The 20040-nt window shown below is 46.7% G+C and overlaps 1 protein-coding gene across 4 annotated transcripts in view; it reads right to left on the bottom strand.

Annotated features, from left to right (window-relative positions):
* Window positions 1-4932: 4932 nt before the first annotated feature.
* LOC143301405 (serine/threonine-protein kinase BRSK2-like) overlaps window positions 4933-20040 on the bottom strand; it is a 97583-nt gene continuing 82475 nt past the window's right edge. For all 4 annotated transcript variants that reach the window (XM_076615656.1, XM_076615659.1, XM_076615658.1 and 1 more), the window contains 5 exons: window positions 17429-17465; window positions 16040-16160; window positions 15187-15367; window positions 11140-11306; window positions 4933-6652 (listed from right to left, as the gene is read on the bottom strand). In XM_076615656.1, the coding sequence (XP_076471771.1) occupies window positions 6539-6652; window positions 11140-11306; window positions 15187-15367; window positions 16040-16160; window positions 17429-17465 (620 nt within the window). In that variant the 3' untranslated portion in view covers window positions 4933-6538. The remainder of the gene's footprint in view (window positions 6653-11139; window positions 11307-15186; window positions 15368-16039; window positions 16161-17428; window positions 17466-20040) is intronic.

The raw sequence follows: 20040 nt of genomic DNA, 5'->3' as shown, positions 1-20040 counted from the left end.
GACAGATCAATCATGACTGAGACAGATCAATCATCAATCATGACTGAGACAGATCACCAGATCAATCATGACTGAGACAGATCACCAGATCAATCATGACTGAGACAGATCAATCATCAATCATGACTGAGACAGATCAATCATGACTGAGACAGATGACCAGATCAATCATAACTGAGACAGATCACCAGATCAATCATGACTGAGACAGATCAATCATGACTGAGACAGATCACCAGATCAATCATGAGTGAGACAGATCACCAGATCAATCATGAGTGAGACAGATCACCAAATCAATCATGACTGAGACAGATTGCCAGATCAGTGATCACTGAGACAGATCAATCATGACTGAGACAGATCACCAGATCAATCATGACTGAGACAGACTGCCAGATCAATCATGACAGAGACAGATCACCAGATCAATCATGACTGAGACAGATTGCCAGATCAGTGATCACTGAGACAGATCAATCATGACTGAGACAGATCACCAGATCAATCATGACTGAGACAGATCACCAAATCAATCATGACTGAGACAGATCACCAGATCAGTCACCACTGAGACGAACAATTGTAACTGAGACAGATCACCAGATCAATCATGAGTGAGACAGATCACCAGATCAATCATGAGTGAGACAGATGACCAGATCACAAGACAGGCAGGCACAGTGACAGGTACGGCCACACTGTGTGCTCACAGTGGTACACTTTCCACTCACCACACCTGCACCCAGACAACTTTCACACAGACACAGTGACAACACCCACACCCGCTGTACACATGCAAGCTCCACACATTTAAGGACAATATAAAAAAATTGCATATATGTGTTTCTGGAATCTAGACATGGTTAACGATTGTGTAACAGACATTCCAGTACAGCATGCAAATCATACGCAACCATTTGTTTGCACATTCAAACATGAATGCAAGTGAGCACTGGACACACACACACACACACACACACACACACACACACACACACACAGACTTATGACATAAACCCTGTTCAGAATGTGACCGACACTCACATACGTTGACACAAAGTTGAATGGCAAAATAATATCCATGATCAGGATATCATGAAGACAACAACTGAACACACAGGGACTCACAATGCCTAACTCTCTCTCTCTCTCTCTCACACACACACACACACACCTACCTAGTCCTAATTAATTAGAACCATTGAAATGAGTGTGCACTTTATTTTTTCCTTTCACTTTTCTCAAATTCTATTGCTTGCTTCTTGTTACTTTTGGCTCCCCTCCTGACCCCCTTCAAAATTTCTTCTTCTATTTCTCATGGGTTTTTTGTTGTTGTTTTTTTAATACTTTTCTACAGCTCACTTTCTTGAGTGGTGGTCTGGGTGCTGGTTTGTTTTTTTTTCTGATGAGACAATAAACCAAGGTCCCATGAACATCATGCGCTTCATGCATGTAAAAGAACCCATGGCAATGAAAGGATTATCCCTGGCCAAATTCTGAAGAAAAATCCACTTTGATACCAAAACAAAAACACTTTGAGAAAAAAAAAGAGAGAGAAAAAAAAATTGCTGTGCACGACGGTGACACTCTGCCCAGGATGAGAGCAGCCCGAAGTTTACACACAAATCTGTTGTGACAAAAAAGTATTACAATACGATACAGTGCTGTCATGAATGGGGGCATGTACCAGAGAGGTTTCAGAATGGAATTAATCAGTTAAGAATTTCACATGCTGTTTTGGGAATGGAACTTGCTGGAAAAGGATGCTCATTCCATGCCGTTCTGAAGGTATAGCAAAAAGTGTGATATACTAATCCTAAACTTTCAGGTACTGTTCTGAAGGTATGGCAAAGTGTGATATACTAATCCTAAACTTTCAGGTACAGATGACTTCCTCACTGAAGCTGTGTTGCTGTGGAGGTAGCGCAATACACACTGATGTCAGTGTGTTCAACAAGACAAGGAAAAATTTACCCCTGACCCACAAGTCTTGAGTCAAAATCATTTGAGATAAAATGGAGACTTAGATCCATCCTCTCCATCTTCTCTCATTTCTCTCTCTCTCCCCCCCCGCCCCCTCCCCCCACGCCCCCTAAATTGAAGTCTGCATCATAACTAATAATTTGTATCTTTAAATGCATTTTGTCAGGCTGAAATCAAATCAAATCAAACCATGTTGCGTTCAGCCCAGCTGACAACAATGGGGCCATTTCAGTGCTGACTACCTGTCAGTTTTTAAAACGGGCAGTTTGGCAAAACGACTGAAACTGAAATTGTGTCAGGCTGTCAGGTACCGTTATATACCCACCCTGCAAACTGCGTCTCACCGAGTCTGTGGAGTGCCAAATCATTTGTGTCCACTGTGCATGCGCTATCTTTAGAAACATCTGCTTTTTCTGACACAGAAATTAGACACATTAACAAGATCAGTATTTCTTTCATTTTCATCCACAGGTGGGTGTGTGCAGATTAACAGTTCAACACTGATCTAAACTGTTCGACCCCTGAAGTTCATCAAGTCCCAAATACAGCACACACAGCCAGCCAGAAAGGCATGCAGAGACATATCAGACAAGAGAGACAAATTCAAACTCCTCCATTGAAACAGAACCTTTCATCTTTCTGGCAATGGCAAACACACAGAATGATAAAATGATGGTAAAACAGGGTAAAACAAATCACAACATGCAATGACCCATGTTTTTCCCAAACTCTGCTGAACACAAGGATTATTAATGATTATGATACTCACACACACACACAGACAAACCACATCGCATCAGGATGCCAAGGCTACATATAATTACATAGAATAATACATAGGTTACATGGTTTTAAAAATCAAGAACAGGCAAACCTCAAACACACACACACACACACACACAAGTTCACACACACACACAAGTACACACACACGTGAAGACACGCAAGGATAAAAATGACACTATGTACACATTCTTCACAACACTGCTCAGTGAAGCTGTTTGGTCAGCTGTCAGAGAGATGGGAAATCTTCACGGAGTGCGTCACTGAGGGGTATGCACAACCATAGTCTTCACACACTCCTTAAAACCAGGTCACTTTAAGTCTGTCCACTGAAAGAGCAGACAGTTCAGTAGAAAGACAGACACAGAGAGAGAGGGGGAGAGAGAGAGAGGGGGGGGAGGGGGGAGAGGGAGTGAGAGAGGAAGAGAGAGGGAGAGAGAGAGAGGGAGAGAGAGAGAGATAGGGAAAGAGAGAGAGAGGCAGAGAGAGAGGGAGAGGGAGAGAGAGAGAGAGAGAGAGAGAGAGAGAGACACACACACAGAGACACACACAGACAGAGAGAGAGGGAGAGAGAGGAAGTGAGAGAGAGGGAGAGAGAGGAAGAGAGAGGGAGAGAGAGAGAGAGAGGGGGAGAGAGGGAGTGAGAGAGATAGGGGAGAGAGAAGAGAGGAAGAGAGAGACAGAGAGAGAGACACAGAGAGAGAGAGAGAGAGGGAGAGAGAGAGGGAGGGAGATAGGGAGAGGGAGAGAGAGAGAGGGAGGGAGAGGGGGAGAGAGAGGGAGAGAGAGAGAGAGAGGAAGAGAGAGACAGAGAGAGAGACACACACAGACAGAGAGAGAGAGAGAGGGAGAGAGAGAGAGAGAGCTCTCGACAGAGACGACCGATTGACAAAATGAAGAGAAAGCTGGACAGGATAGAAAGAGGTGATACTTGACAGAAAGATGAGATGTCTAGAGGAGGAGACAGCTAGATAGAAGAGAGCGAGCTACAGAGGAGACAGGAGACAGCTGGACCGAAATGAGAGACAGCTGGAGAGAAAGAGAAGACAGCTGGACAGAAAGAGGAGTCAGATGGACAGAAAGAGGAGACAGCTGGACAGAAAGAGGAATGAGAAAAATGGACAGAAAGAGGAGACAGCTGGACATAGAGGAGACAGAAGACAGCTGGACAGAAAGAGGAGAAAACTGGACAGAAAGAGGACAAAAATGGACAGAAAGAGAAGCCAGAAGACACCTGGACAGAAAGAGGAGACAGCTGGACAGAAAGAGGAGACAGAAGACACCTGGACAGAAAGAGGAGACAGCTGGATATAGACGAGACAGAAGGCAGCTGGACAGAAAGAGGAGACAGCTGGACAGAAAGAGAAGGCAGCTGGACAGAAAGAGGAGACAGCTGGACAGAAAGAGGAGACAGCTGGACAGAAAGAGGAGACAGCTGGACAGAAAGAGAAGGAAGAGGAGACAGCTGGACAGAAGAGGAGACAGCTGGACAGAAAGAGAAGGAAGAGGAGACAGAAGGCAGCTGGACAGAAAGAGAACACAGCTGGACAGCAAGAGAAGACAGCTGGACAGAAACAGAAGACAGCTGGACAGAAAGAGGAGACAGCTGGACAGAAAGGGGAGACAGCTGGACAGAAAGAGGAGACAGCTGGACAGAAAGAGAAAAATGGACAGAAAGAGAAGACAGCTGGACAGAAAGAGGAGACAGCTGGGCAGAAAGAGGAGACAGCTGGACAGAAAGAGAAGGAAGAGGAAAGAGCTGGACAGAAAGAGAAGACAGCAGACAGAAAGAGAAGACAGCTGGACAGAAAGAGGAGACAACTGGACAGAAAGAGAAGGAAGAGGACAGAAAGAGAAGACAGCTGGACAGAAAGAGGAGACAGCTGGACAGAAAGAGAGACAAGACAGGCTGGACAGAAAGAGAAGACAGCTAGACAGAAAGAGAAGACAGCTGGACAGAAAGAGGAGACAGCTGGACAGAAAGAGAAGACAGCTGGACAGAAAGAGGAGACAGCTGGACAGAAAGGGGAGACAGCTAGACAGAAAGAGGAGACAGCTGGACAGAAAGGGGAGACAGCTGGACAGAAAGAGAAGACAGAAGGCAGCTGGACAGAAAGAGGAGACAGCTGGACAGAAAGAGAAAAATGGACAGAAAGAGACAGCTGGACAGAAAGAGAAGACAGCTGGACAGAAAGAGAAAAATGGACAGAAAGAGGAGACAGCTGGACAGAAAGAGAAGACAGCTGGACAGAAAGAGAAGACATTCATATACAGAGGAGGCAGCTAGAGGAGACAGAGTTGGAGACAAAGAGACACAGAAAGAGAGGGGAGGAAAAGTGGAGGAGGAGTGGGAACAGACAGAGACATACCAAGAGAATAATTGAGAGAGAGAGAGAGAGAGAGAGAGAGAGAGAGAGAGAAGAGAGACAAAGAAGAAAAACGGAAAGACGTCACGCATCCTTTGCCTGCCATCAGAAAGGAGTGGCCTCCCTGCAGTAGCAGAGGTGTTGACGGAAAGGAAGGGACACCACAGGCGCTCTGCCCCTTAACCCTGTGCCCCTTGACCCTCTGCCCCACAACACAGCAATGACCCTGATGCCATATACACCACACAGTCATGGACAGGAGAGGGAACCCTTTCCAAACCTTTTTTTTTCCCTCCCTTTTTTTAAACATATCTCCTCAGTCTTTACACTCAGCCAGACACGTTTTTTCCAAACATGAAAAAAATACATGTCCATGTTGTGTAGGGAGGAGGGGGGGAGGGATGTTGTGGGAAGGTTGGGCCATCTCTTCCCTTTCTCCAGGCGGGTACATTTGGGGGGGGGGGGGGGGGACTTCCTGTTGGGACTGTAGAAGACGTGACGATTCTCCATACCTCAGAAGTCTTGGCTTCTGTGGCTGAGAGAGTGGGACTGCTACCTGTGGTAATGGCTCTACCACGTTCAGAACTCTCCCGCACAGGGTTTTTTTCTGTGTAGTCTGTCTGTCAATCTATCTTGTGCTCAGACAGCTACACATGACCGTGTCTTCACTGAGGACTGAGGGACAACCATTACTGTGAAGTGGGTTGGAGAACGTGTTGCTGCTGCTGCCATCCCTGGGTCTTCTTGCTTCCGGATCCTTGGTCCTTGTCCTTCCTGCCAGACATCTGTCTGCCTCATCTCACCTCATCCTGCCTTGTATTGCCTCATCCAGCCTCATCCTGCCCACATTGCAAACCCTTATCCATGCTGCTGATTTTTTTTCTTCTGTGAAATGGTCTGTTCTCCAATGGTTTTCCCAACATGGGCGCAGAGTCTTTCATGCCAATCAAGTTTCTGCACAAAGGTTCACAATCACAATCCTGATCTTCTCACTTTGTCTTTTCCTTCTTGTGCAGAACATTCATGATCTTGTGGGAGCATGATCTTTAAATAAATATTTTTAAAAAAGGCCATCTTGTAAACACATTGATTTTCATCCCAGATGACGTCCAGTAGACAGCAGTCAGCTCTGACGTACACATCACTTGCTCTGTGACCGCCCTGTTTTGGATCGCTGACTTCAGCACTTGCTGCATGACAGACTGTGGTCATGGGGATGCATTTCACACTGACAGACGAGTCACATGAGAGACAATCACCGTGTCACCTGAGTGACTACCACCACCTACATGCAACTGCTCACCCTTCTGATAATAGACTCGCCATTCTTTCTCTCTCTCTCTCTCTCACACTGATGACTGTCAATGACACTTATTTTTGGTCCACACTGGCACATGACTGGTTCACACTTTGTCCCTGTCCCTCTGTGAGTTTTCTGCTAACGCTTTGCGTGGTCCGCTTTTTGACGAGTCTCGGTTGCGTGGTGGCAGAGGCGGCTTCTTCTCCTTCTCATGACTCTGAAAACACAACAAAGGATTCACTAAAACCACCACCCTTTTCTACAGAGAGCAACTATAATACTGTAGTTGAACATTACGTTGAGCAACTGTTAATACTGTCGCTGAACATTACGTTAAGCAACTGTTAATACTGTAGCTGAATATTTCTGTTGAGCAACAGTAATACTGTAGCTGAACATTTCTGTTGAGCAACAATAATACTGTAGCTGAACATTACGTTGAGCAACTGTTATTACTGTAGCTGAACATTTTTGTTGAGCAACAATAATACTGTAGATGAAAATTACGTTGAGCAACTGTTAATACTGTAGCTGAACATTTCTGTTGAGCAACTGTTATTACTGTAGCTGACCATTTCTGATGAGCAACTGTTGATACTGTAGATAAACATTATGTTGAGCAACTGTTAATACTGTAGTTAAACATTATGTTGAGCAACTGTTAATACTGTAGCTTACTTTTTCGTCAACTGACAAATCATCCTGGCCAAAAACAACGACTGATTATCCTGACCAAGACAAGGACACTGGTCAACACATGAAGGATCACCCTGGCCTAGACCAAGGCAATGACAGAAATGATCCTGGCCAAGACAAGAACAGAAATGATCCTGGCCAAGACAATGACCAAGACAATGATGCATCATTCTGGCCACCATAACGGCAAAGATCATCCTGGACAAGATAATGACAGATCATCTTAGCCAAGACAATGACAGGCCAAGACAATGACAGAGATCATCCTGGCCAAGACAATGACAGAGATCATCCTGGCCAAGACAATGATACTGGCCAAGACAATGACAGAGATCATCCTGGCCAAGACAATGACAGAGATCATCCTGGCCAAGACAATGATACTGGCCAAGACAATGACAGAGATCATCCTGGCCAAGACAATGACAGAGATCATCCTGGCCAAGACAATGATTGTGGTTCGTCCGTCGGGAACGATGAGGACCATCTAGTCATCCTGGGGGTGGGTGGGTTGGGCTCTGTGGGTGCGCAGATGACTGGTCAGGCCAATCCGCGCCCGGAAGGTTCTGACGCAGTGTGGACAGGGGATGGTGGCGGCTGTTGGGGACTTGCTGGCACTGCTTTTCCTGGCCTGTCTGCGTTGCTCTGCTGCAGCGATTCTGTTGGCCTCACAGGATTTGGCGCCTTTGTGGACAGCTGAATGCCACTTCGGTCTGTCCATTGCATCCAGCTCCCACGTGTCGTGGCTGATGTCGAAGGCCTTCAGAGAAGCTTTCAGAATGTCTTTGAAGCGCTTCTTTTGGCCTCCATGGGAGCGCTTGCCATGTTGGAGTTTGCCGCACAGCAGTTTCTTGGGAGCCGGTGGTCTGGCATGCGAACTACATGGCCTGCCCAGCGCAGCTGGGCCTGCATCAAGATGGTGTAGATGCTGGGCAAGTTTGCACGAGTGAGCACCTCTGTATCAGGGATCTTCTCTTGCCACTTTATGCTGAAAAGTTTTCTGAGGCTGGTGGTGTGGAAGTGGTTCAGCTTTTTGGTGTGGCGTTTGTAGACCGTCCATGATTCACATCCATAGAGCAGTGTGGTGAGAATTATGGCCTTGTATACTTTGAGCTTCGTCTCCAGGGTGATGCCTCTCCTGTTCCAAACGTTCTTATGGAGTCTGCTGAAGGCATCATTGCTTTCAGCGAGTCTGGCATTCACCTCGTTGTCGATGACAACTGTGCGAGAGAGTGTACTGCCCAGGTATGTGAATTTGTCCACCGCGTTCAGTCGTTGCCCGTTGATGAAGATGTTTGGTTCAATGTAAGGCTTTCCTGGAGCTGGCTGGTGCATCACCTCAGTCTTCTTTGTGCTGATTGTGAGGCCAAAGTTGTCACAGGCAGCAGAGAACTTGTCGACGCTGTGTTGCAAGTCAGCTTCGGAGGCAGCGCTGAGAGCGTCATCAGCAAACAGGAAGTCGTTGACGGTGTCTATCCTCACCTTGGTTTTTGCTTGAAGCCTCCTGAGGTTGAAGAGTGAGCCATCTGTGTGGTACCTGATGCCAATGCCTACGTCAGCGTCTCTGAAGGCATCTGTCAGCATGGCTGAAAACATGAGACTGAACAGGGTGGGGGCAAGAACACACCCTTGCTTGACTCTGTTGGAGACAGGGAATGGTTCTGAAGTCTTTCTGTTGTCTTCGACTCGGGCCAGCATCCTATCGTGTAGTTGCCGTATGATGGTGATGAACTTTCTGGGACATCCGTACTTTGCCATGATTCTCCAAAGGCCATCTCTGCTAACAGTATCGAAGGCCTTGGTCAGATCGACATAGGTGGAGTAAAGGTCGGCATTCTGTTCCTGACACTTCTCCTGGAGCTGCCTGGCAGCAAACACCATGTCGATAGTCCCGTGTTATTTCCAGAAACCACACCGGCTCTCTGGTAGGAGACCTTGCTCAAGGTGCGCTATGAGACAGTTGAGAAGCACTCTGGCCAGAGTCTTGCCTGTGACAGACAGCAGGGATATTCCACGATGGTTGTCACAGGCCTGACGATTTCCTTTGCGCTTGTACAGGTGTATGGTGGAAGCGTCTTTGAAGTCCTGTGGAACTGTCTCATGCTGCCAGATGAGCTGGAACAGCTGATGAAGCTTCTCAGTCAGCACCATATCACCTTCTTTGTAGACCTCAGCTGGGATGGAGTCTGAGCCAGGGGCTTTGCCATTGGATAGCAGATGGATAGCTTTCTGGGTCTCCTCCAAAGTTGGAATGGCATCAACGACTCACTGACTGGCACCTGGGGGAGTCGGTCGATGGCTTCATCACTGATGGTGGAAGGGCGGTTCAGTATGCTGTCAAAGTGTTCAGCCCATCTCTCAAGGATCCCATCCTTGTCAGTGATTAGGGTAGAACCATCAGCACTGAGGAGTGGAGCAGATCCGGAGGTGGTGGGACCATAGACTTCTTTCAGGCCGTTATAGAAGTTCTTCATGTTGTTCCTGTCTGCAAAGCCCTGGATCTCATCAGCTTTGTTGTTCAACCAGGAATCCTGCATCTGCCGCAGCTTCAGCTGGATGGTGCTGCATGCGCTCTTCAGTATGTCTTTCTTTGACTGTGACTTGGGATCTTCAATGTGGGCTCTGTAGGCTTGGCATTTGTCTTCCAGCAGCTGCTTGATCTCAGTGCAGTTCTCATCAAAACCAGTCTTTGTGCTTCCTGACAGAAGGCCCCAGGCACTTCATGGTAGTGTTGTACACCGTCTCATGCAGTGCGCCCCATGCTGCCTCCACATTCTGGTTGTCCAGCTTGGTGGACTCAAGGCATTCCTCCAGGGTGTCAGCAAAGCTCTGCTTGATGTTGCCTAGCTCCAGCTTGTTGACATTCAGGCGTTAGGGTGCTTTCAAGTCCTGAGGCCGTCTCTTGGGCTGGATGCGGAGGTTGAGCTTGGAGACGATAAGGCAGTGGTCTGTCCAGCACTCGGCGCCGCACATGGCCCTCGTGACTCGTACGTCCTGCCTGTCCCTCTTCCTGATGATGACAAAGTCAATGAGATGCCAATGCCCAGAGCGAGGATGCATCCATGACGTCCTGTTACGGGTAGGGAGGCAGAAGACGTTGTTTGTGATAAGAAGGATGTGCTTGGCCCATGTCTGGAGAAGTAGTAGACCATTGCTGTTACAGTTACCAACCCCATGCTTCCCAATCACACCTTCCCAGGAGTTGCTGTCACAGCCAACTCTCATGTTAAAGTCACCAAGAATGATGAGCTTCTCTGCGTTGGGAACAGTGGTGATGACAGCGTTCAGGTCCTCGTAGAACTTGTCCTTGATTTCATCCGGGTTGGTCATGGTGGGCGTGTAGGCGCTGACAATGGTGGTAAACTTCTTTCTGTTGCATAAGGGGAGTTCCATCATCATCAGGCGATCGTTCACTCCTGTTGGGGGGCCAGCCAGCTTGCCAACGAGGGTTGTCTTCACTGCAGAGCCAACTCCAGCCTCACGTCTCTCCTCAGGTCCGTGACCACTCTAAAAGAAGGTGTACCCTGCGCCTTGTTCACAGAGTTCACCTTCTTCTGCCAGTCTGGTCTCACTTAAGGCAGCGATGTCGATGTTGTACCTGGCTAGTTCACTCGCAATGAGTGCTGTGCGTCTCTGTGGTCTGGCTGAGTCGCCTCTGTCCAGAAGAGTATGCACATTCCATGTCAAGACAATGATACTGGCCAAGACAATGATACTGGACAATGATACTGGCCAAGACAATGATACTGGCCAAGACAATGACAGAGATCATCCTGGCCAAGACAATGATATTGGCCAAGACAATGATACTGGCCAAGACAATGACAGATCACCTGGCCAAGACAATGACAGAGATCATCCTGGCCGATACAATGATAGAGCATCCCTGGTTAGATCACTCTGGTTAGATCACAATTCAAGAACAATGCTAATGTGTAAGAGGGAGTACGGGGGGTGTTGGGGGGGGGCACCCAAGCACAGTGGACAGACCCATAACAGCCTGCTGACCTCAGTGGCGCCATTCTCCTTGGCCGGGGAACAGTAGGAGGCGGGCACCAGCTCCGAGCAGTAGGACACGGTGCTGTCTGTGCTGATCTTGCGGTTGTTGTCGCTGCGTGGGGAGGACATCAGTGACTGCAGGTGTTCGCACACGCGCCGGAACCGCCGCGACGGTCCTGAAACAATACGTCACAGAGGGTGGCCGATCAGCAGTGTGTGTTCCGGGAATATCATTCTACTCTCCTTTCTCATTGTGTTCACTGTTTCCTGGCTTTGCCAAGGAATGCATGGGAATATTACTCTACTCTCCTTTCTCATTGTGTTGACTGTACCCTGGTTTTGCCAAGGAATGTTCTTCATACTGAGACGTATTTATATGCACATATAAACTCATACAAACACGCACACTCACTCACATACATACATACATGCATCTGTAAATACCCTCCCCCACTCCACTCACTCCCACATCCACATGCGCATGTTTGAACACCGCCACACACACACAATCCTACATTCACATGCATGCACGCAAGCAAGCACTCACACACACATGCACACACACACACACACACACACATAAAGTGCATGGATAACATTCTTTAAACACATGACAAAATGGAAACCATGGAATTTGATCCAGGATCAGCAAAATGGGCATCTCTGCAAACAGCAAAATCTCCCTCAAGTTTCTGTTCCAAAATACAAATAAAAAGGAGGCTGAAAGCAAAGATTTCCACATCTTGGGATGCATTCTAACTGCACATGAACATGTTTCTGTCTCTGGACCTTGCAATTGGAATGAACTTCGCTTCGTCAAGTCTCCACACTCAGCTCTTTCAAGTCTGGCCTTAAAACCCTCCTCTTCCCAAAACATCCTCCCTTCCTGCCCCTTCCTTGTCTTCAGTTTCTTCAGTTTTAGAGTTATGCATGCATGTGAATGACTGGTGCGAAAACTCTTTGATTTGTCTCTGCACAAGATTCAGTGCTATATAAATACTATTACTATTATAATTAACTCCATCCTTATCACCAAAATGAAACCATCCAGTCAGTCAGTTTTCAGTCTCACCCAGTTACCACTGTGGCCTTCAGTGTCTTTTTGCCCAACTTCATCATTCAGTTTGTTATATTTCAACTCAACATTTCACCCCCACCACTGAAAACCGATTGTTTCAGTCAGGCCACTGCGTGTTCCTAACTGGCTGTGTGGCCAAACACAGGATGGAGAGAAAGAAATGATGCATGGAAACACAGCAAGGTTGGGCAGGCAGGCGATGAATCCCTTCCCAATAACCACCGTTCTCAATAAAAGAGACATCCACCCCTCTCACCATTACCTGACACAACATCTACTCCAACGAAGGATCCAAACCAGACATTCTCTCAAGAGTAGCAAAGACATCGGCACTATCCAGACTGAAACATGTGGAACAACAGCAATATCTACACGGAAGCACAAGATCAGACACCTACATGGGCTGGTATATTCAATATTCTTGTATGCATGCCATAAATGGACACTCACGGCAGATTTGGAAAGAAGAATTCAAGCCATGGAAATGATGTTTTTCACATCACCAATGTACAAGTGCAGCAAACCATTAAGCAGCACACTGAACCTTATGAGCATCTGCTGACATCAGTCAAGAAAAGAAAGCCAAGCGGGTACTGGCCGGGAAACAAGATCCAATGACCTTGACCTCGCTACAACAATCCTCCAAGGAACTGCTGAGGAATGGAAGATGGAGGGTGAAGATAGAAAACAACAACAATGGTGGACTGAAAACACTGCAGAATGGACAGGAAAGCCTTTTGCAGAGACCTTGGCTTTGACACACAACTGACAGACCTGGAGAAATCATGTGAACTTCTTCTTCTTCTTCTTCTTCTTCTTCTTCGTTCGTAGGCTGCAACTCCCACGTTCACTCGTATGCACACGAGTGGGCTTTTACGTGTATGACCGTTTTTACCCCGCCATGTAGGCAGCCATACTCCGTTTTCGGGGGTATCATGTGAACAATTCTTCTGAGCAGCACCCCAATAACTCTTCAGGGAGTTGAGGGAAAAGAAGAAGAAGAAATCTACTCTATTACCTGCGATGATGTCTACCCCACCCATTATCTGAGACAACAGCTACCCCTCCACATGACCTAAGACAACATCAACCCCTGCCTATTATCTGAGACATCTACCCATGAGATAACATCTACCCCTCCCTCTGAAACTGAGACAAAATCTACCACACACCCCCTACCTGGGACATCTACCCCTACCCATTACCTATACAACATCTTCCCCTCCCTATTACCTGACACAACATTTACCCCTACCCCATTACCTGAAACATCTACCCACCCATAATACCTGAGACAACATCTAACCCTCCCCATCACCTGAGACCTCTACCACTTCCCCATTACCTGAGACAACATCTAACCCTCCCCATTACCTGAGACAACATTTACCACTCCCTATTACCCGAGACATCTACCACTTCCCCATTACCTGACACATCTACTCCTACCCCATTACCTGACACAATATCTACCCCTACCCTATTACCTAACACAACATCTACCCCTACCCCATTACCTGACATAACATTTACCCCTACCCCATTACCTGAGACATCTACCCCTCCCCATTACCTGACACAACATTTACCCCTCCCTCATTACCTGACACAACATTTACCCCTACCCCATTACCTAACACAACATCTACCCCTACCCCATTTACCCCTACCCAATTACCTGACACAACATTTACCCCTCCCCCATTACCTAACACAACATCTACCCCTACCACATTTACCCCTACCCCATTACCTGACACAACATCTACCCCTCCCGATCACCTGGCGCATCATCTACCCCTCCCCATTACCTGACACAACATCTACCCCTCCCCATTACCTGACACAACATCTACCCCTCCCGATCACCTGACACATCATCTACCCCTCCCCATTACCTGACACAACATCTACCCCTCCCCATTACCTGACACAACATCTACCCCTCCCCATTACCTGACACAACATCTACCCCTCCCCATTACCTGACACAACATCTACCCCTCCCCATTACCTGACACAACATCTACCCCTCCCCATTACCTGACACAACATCTACCCCTACCCCATTACCTAACACAACATCTGCCCCTACCCCATTACCTGACACAACATCTACCCCTCCCGATCACCTGGCACATCATCTACCCCTACCCATTACCTGACACAACATCTACCCCTCCCCATTACCTGACACAACATCTACCCCTACCCCATTACCTAACACAACATCTGCCCCTACCCCATTACCTAACACAACATCTGCCCCTACCCCATTACCTGACAACATTTACCCCTCCCCCATTACCTCTACCCCACCCGATCACCTGGCACAACATTTACCCCTCCCCATTACCTGACACAACATCTACCCCTACCCCATTACCTAACACAACATCTGCCCCTACCCCATTACCTAACACAACATCTGCCCCTACCCCATCACCTGGCACAACATTTACCCCTCCCCATCACCTGGCACAACGTTTACCCCTACCCCATTACCTCTACCCCTCCCCATCACCTGACACAACGTTTACCCCTACCCCATCACCTGACACAACGTTTACCCCTACGCCATTACCTGACACAATATGTACCGCTCCACATCACCTGACACAACATCTACCCCTACCCCATTACCTGACACAATATCTACTCCTACCCCATTACCTGACACAACATTTACCCCTCCCCATTACCTGACACAATATCTACCGCTCCCCATCACCTGACACAACATCTACTCCTACCCCATTACCTGACACAATATCTACCCCTCCCTATTACCTGACACAATATCTACCACTCCCCATCACCTGACACAACATCTACCCCTACCCCATTACCTGACACAACACCTACCCCTCCCCATCACCTGACACATCTACCCCTCCCCATTACTCAACACATCTGCCAAACCCCCCCACACCCCCCACTTTTACCTGAAACAACATCTATCCCTCCTCCCCCTTTACCTGAGACGAGGGTGAAGGTGAGACAGAAGGTGGAGGCGGAGGAGGGGTCTCTCTCGCCAGGGGCGGCCGAGATGTCCACCTGGAAGCGGACGTTGCGGGAGAACATGGAGGAGCTGCCTCCCCTGCGGTACTCTGCCCTGAAGGTGGACGTGGACACCACACTGTGGCTGAGGTCAGGGGTCTGCAATGCACACCTCAGTTTGTCACGTGTGTTGTGCTGTGCTGTGCTGGCCTATGTTGTGCTGTGCTGTGCTTGCCTATGTTGTGCTGTGCTGTGCTGTGCTGTGCTGTGCTGTGTGTTGGGTTGGGTTGTGCTGTGCTGTGCTGTGTTCATTGTGGCTGAGGTCAGGGGTCTGCAATGCACGCCTGTTTGTCATATGTGTTTTGCTGGCCTGTGTTGTGTTGGGTTGGGTTGTGTTGGGTTGGTTGTGCTATGCTGTGTTGTGTTGTGCTATGCTATGCTGTGTTGTGTTGTGCTGTGCTGTGTTGTGTTGTGTTGTGCTATGCTGTGTTGTGTTGTGTTGTGTTGGGCTGTGTTCATTGTGGCTGAAGTCAGAGGTCTGCAACGCATGCCTCTGTTTATCGTGTGCGTTGTGTTGTGCTGTGCTGTGTTGTGTTGTGCCTCAGTTTACCATGTGTGTTGTGTTGTGTGCTGTGCTGTGTTAGGTTGTGCTGTGCTGTGCAGTGCTGTGTTGGGCTGGGCTGTGTTTTGCTGTGCTGTGTTTTGCAGTGCTGTTTTGCTGTGTTGTGCTGTGGTGTGTTGTGCTGTGCTGGGCTGTGGTGCGTTGTGCTGTGCTGTGTTGGGCTGTGCTGTTGTGTTGTTGTGCTGTGCTGTGCTGTGTTGTGGACTCACAGAAAGGAATGCATGCACCAGGTCGGCCTTGACCTGGCTGAAGGTTTTGTCCCGCATCATGACGAAGTGATGCTCCTGTTCCATGCCCATCAGACCCCCGAACCACGACCGCTTGGCCATCCTGCACATCACAGCACAATGCATCACACAGTGCCGTCACACCATACAAAATAACAACACACACGGTAACAGAATTACAGCACACTGTACAACATAATACACACTGTACAAAACTGTAACAACACACGCTGTTCAAACTAACAATGCACACTGTACAAAATAACACAAAGTACAAAACAACAACGCACCCTGTAAAAAATAACATACAGTAAAAAATAACACACACTGTACAAAATAACACACAGTACAAAATAACTACACACACACACACACACACACACACACACACACACACAGAGTACAAAATAACAACATACACAGTATAAACAGACAATTCACAGGACTACTGATGCATTAACCACACATCCACACATGTATGTCTATGTCCCATGTCATTTGTTTACCATGAGTATATTTGTGCGCATGTTCCTGTTTTTAAGTGCACATGTACATACATGCATGTGTGTGTGTGTGTGTGTGTGTGTGTGTGTGTGTGTGTGTGCGCGCGCGCCTCTGCCCTTCAATACATATACATGTGAAAGGATGTGAACATACCCATGTAAAATCAATGCTTTCTGAGTCACTGTGTTTGTTGGACAGAAATACTGCACCCTGAGTTACAGTTGTTTGTCGATGTGTATGTGTCACGTGTACACATGGCAAAAAGTTGGTGCTGAACAGCACATGTGTGAGAGGCAGAGAAATTGGCTGAGGAAAAGGCACTGTGGTTACGAGGGTGAAGGACAGAGAGACAGACAGACAGACAGACAGACAGAGAAACAGACAGATAAAGAGACAGATAAAGAAACACACAGATAGAGTAAGAGACAGAAAAAGAGTCAGAGAAAGAGACAGACAGAAGGCAAACAGAGAAAGAGACAGACAGAGAAAGAGACAGACAGAAGGCAGAGAGAGAAAGAGACAGACAGAGAAAGAGAAAGGTAGAAGGCAGAGAGAGAAAGAGACAGACAGAGAAAGAGACAGACAGAAGGCAGACAGAGAAAGAGACAGACAGAAGGCAGACAGAGAAAGAGACAGACAGAAGGCAGACAGAGAAAGACACAGACAGAGAAAGAGACAGACAGAAGGCAGACAGAGAAAGAGACAGACATAGAAAGAGACAGAAGGCAGACAGAGAAAGAGACAGACAGAAGACAGAGACAGAGAAAGAGACAGAGAAAGAGACAGAAAAAGAGAGACAGAGACAAACTGACAGAGACAAGCAGAGACAGACAGGCAGAGACAGACAGACAAATGTGCTATACTCACTCTGGGGAAGAATCTGGTGTCATGTGATGATTTTCATCTGTTGAAAACAGTGTGGCAAATGTAAGTAAAATGTCTGAAGGACCACTATCACACACACACACACACACACACTCACACCCACACTCACACATTACTCAATACTTCCATCCACTAACACATCCACATCAATCAATCATTCAGCCCACATTAAAATCAATAACACTTACCTGAAAATTTTCGACAAAATCACCCTTTATACAGCATACAATCGCTACACTCACACAGTTTACAAAACACCCATATCTTTCAGTCCTAACTACTCCAACCCTAACAACTTGGAAGAAAGATTTACAACACCCTAGAAGGCCTGCTGGCAGACTGGCTCTTGTTGTGTTTTGTCTGTCAACATTCTGAGTTGCCAGTTTTAGTTTCAGTTTCAAGGAGATGTCAAAGCATGCAGACTAATCCATATACACGATGATACATCGGTAAAAAAAAAAAGAAAAAAAAAAGAAAAAAAAGAGATGTCTGATCTTTGCATGAACCAAACAAAGACTGATCAGGCCTTGAGTTGAGCTGTGAATGATCGGATGTTTCCTTTCAAGGAACGCTGATGCTGCAATGAAAGCATCCAGTGTTTTTTTTAAATATTGTTTTGATATTATGCTGCCCCATCGTTTGCACTGTTTCAATGGTATCACTGCCACACCTCTCATCCGGACTCCCTAAATCATGTCTGGATTTGCTCCCCCCTCACTGAAGAATAAATTTGTAACCAACACTCATCGTCATCTTCATAAAGTTATGGTACCACTTCCAAGGATCGATCTTTTTAAATCTAGTCTGTCTTATTCAGGGGGCTGTTTATGGAATGAATTATTATCCTGCCTCAATGTAACTACTGTAAAAAGCATCCCTAACTTTAAAAACATATATCGTGCACATTTACTGAAAAACATGTGATTATGTGACACATATCAATTATAAACAAAAAACATGTATATATTGTCAATATCTATACACCTCTCTCCTCCCCTGTCAGTCTCTCTCTATGTTTCTCCACTGTCACTGTCACTATATCTGTCTGTTGTCAGCCTCCCCTACCTTCTTTACTCTTCCCCTTGTCCATTCTTCCTTCTACTCTCCACCATGCCCCTACCCTATTGTCCTCGTTGTTATTCATCTATCGCGATATTGTATTGTACATAAGTTCTATGTTTATGTTTGCACATGCTTATGCAATTTTGACGATGGTGTTATGAATTGACTCTCGCTTCTTTTTTTTTTCTTCTTTTTTTCCCTTTCTTATTATTTATGCCCAGAGGGCTGGATGTAAACAAGTACTTTGTGCTTACTCCTTCACCCTCGTAAAATAAAATTTCGTTCGTTCGTTCGTTCGTTCATTCCCTCATGCACAGCCACACCTACATTCCCAGTCCCAGTCCCATCAGTCCATAGGGAACTATCAATGTTAAGTCACCAGGAGGCCACACACCCGAGGAGAGCCTGCACTCTTGTTGAGAGCCAGACACATTGTATCAAACTGACACAGCAGTCACAACCACCTGCTGAGCGGGTGGGCGTGGCTGAGTGGTCCGATGTGTTCAATCTCTTCAGAGGTGTGGGTTCAAACTGTACAACTTTCCACCCCTTAAAGTCTCAGCTGCTGGGTTTATGCCAAGTCAGGAATCTGCTCCTTTTTTTCCTTTTGTTGATATGGTGCAGCACATATGGATCAGTCCATATCTTTGACACCTCCTTGAAACTGAACTGAAACATGCTGTGCATGTGCAATGTGGATTTTCTGCCCTGTAACCCCATTCCCAGCAGTGAATGATGTTACTGTTTTAACCTTTGAATGTTCAGAACCTGATTTTTTGCTAAGCACAGGCAATACACTGGCATATTTTTTCCATAGAAATACTTATCAAAGTACATTAAGTATTATCATAAAAGAACAACAACAAACTATTCAATATACAGAACCTCATTTTGTTAAGCACATATAATACATCCTTACATTCTTTCCACAATCAGACAATTCAACCATTTATCAAAGTTCATGAAGTATAATCATCAACACTGGAAACACACTGGGCTTAAAACTGTGTGTCAACCATACCAAGCAAACAATCATTTGTCACAAACTTTGGTGAGCAAGGCTTGTACAATGGAAGGTGTGGTTAGAAATGGCTCAAAAATCAAGGTGAACATTAGCAATGCTAAGTGAACAAGGGGGATTGGGGGCAGGGGGGCATTAGCAATGCTAGGTGAGCAATCGTTCCCAATATGTCAGAGTGGTTAAAGTGATCAAACGGTGTCCCAAAAGTTTGGGTCAGTGAAAACACAGTCTTCAACAGGTAAAGAGGGACGACCACAAATCTGTTCCATATCCTCTGCACCCTCACCACTCACTCACAGGAGAAAAAAAAGATCCATATCTCCAGCTGACCATTCTCGTCAGCAAGCTGCAAGTAAAGGAACAGCCAAACAGGACTGCACATCTTCAAACTTGCATACACCATCTTTTTTCCAGTTGCACGAAAACCAATCTTATACCCAGAAAAAAAAGCTCTCCATTGTGTGTCTCAACTGACATGTAACCCCAACCTGACAGAACCACCGAAGGCAGA

Source organism: Babylonia areolata, chromosome 27 (genome assembly GCF_041734735.1).
Source record: "Babylonia areolata isolate BAREFJ2019XMU chromosome 27, ASM4173473v1, whole genome shotgun sequence".
NCBI classification, from domain to species: domain Eukaryota; kingdom Metazoa; phylum Mollusca; class Gastropoda; order Neogastropoda; family Buccinidae; genus Babylonia; species Babylonia areolata.
This window is presented reverse-complemented; position numbering and strand designations above follow the sequence as displayed.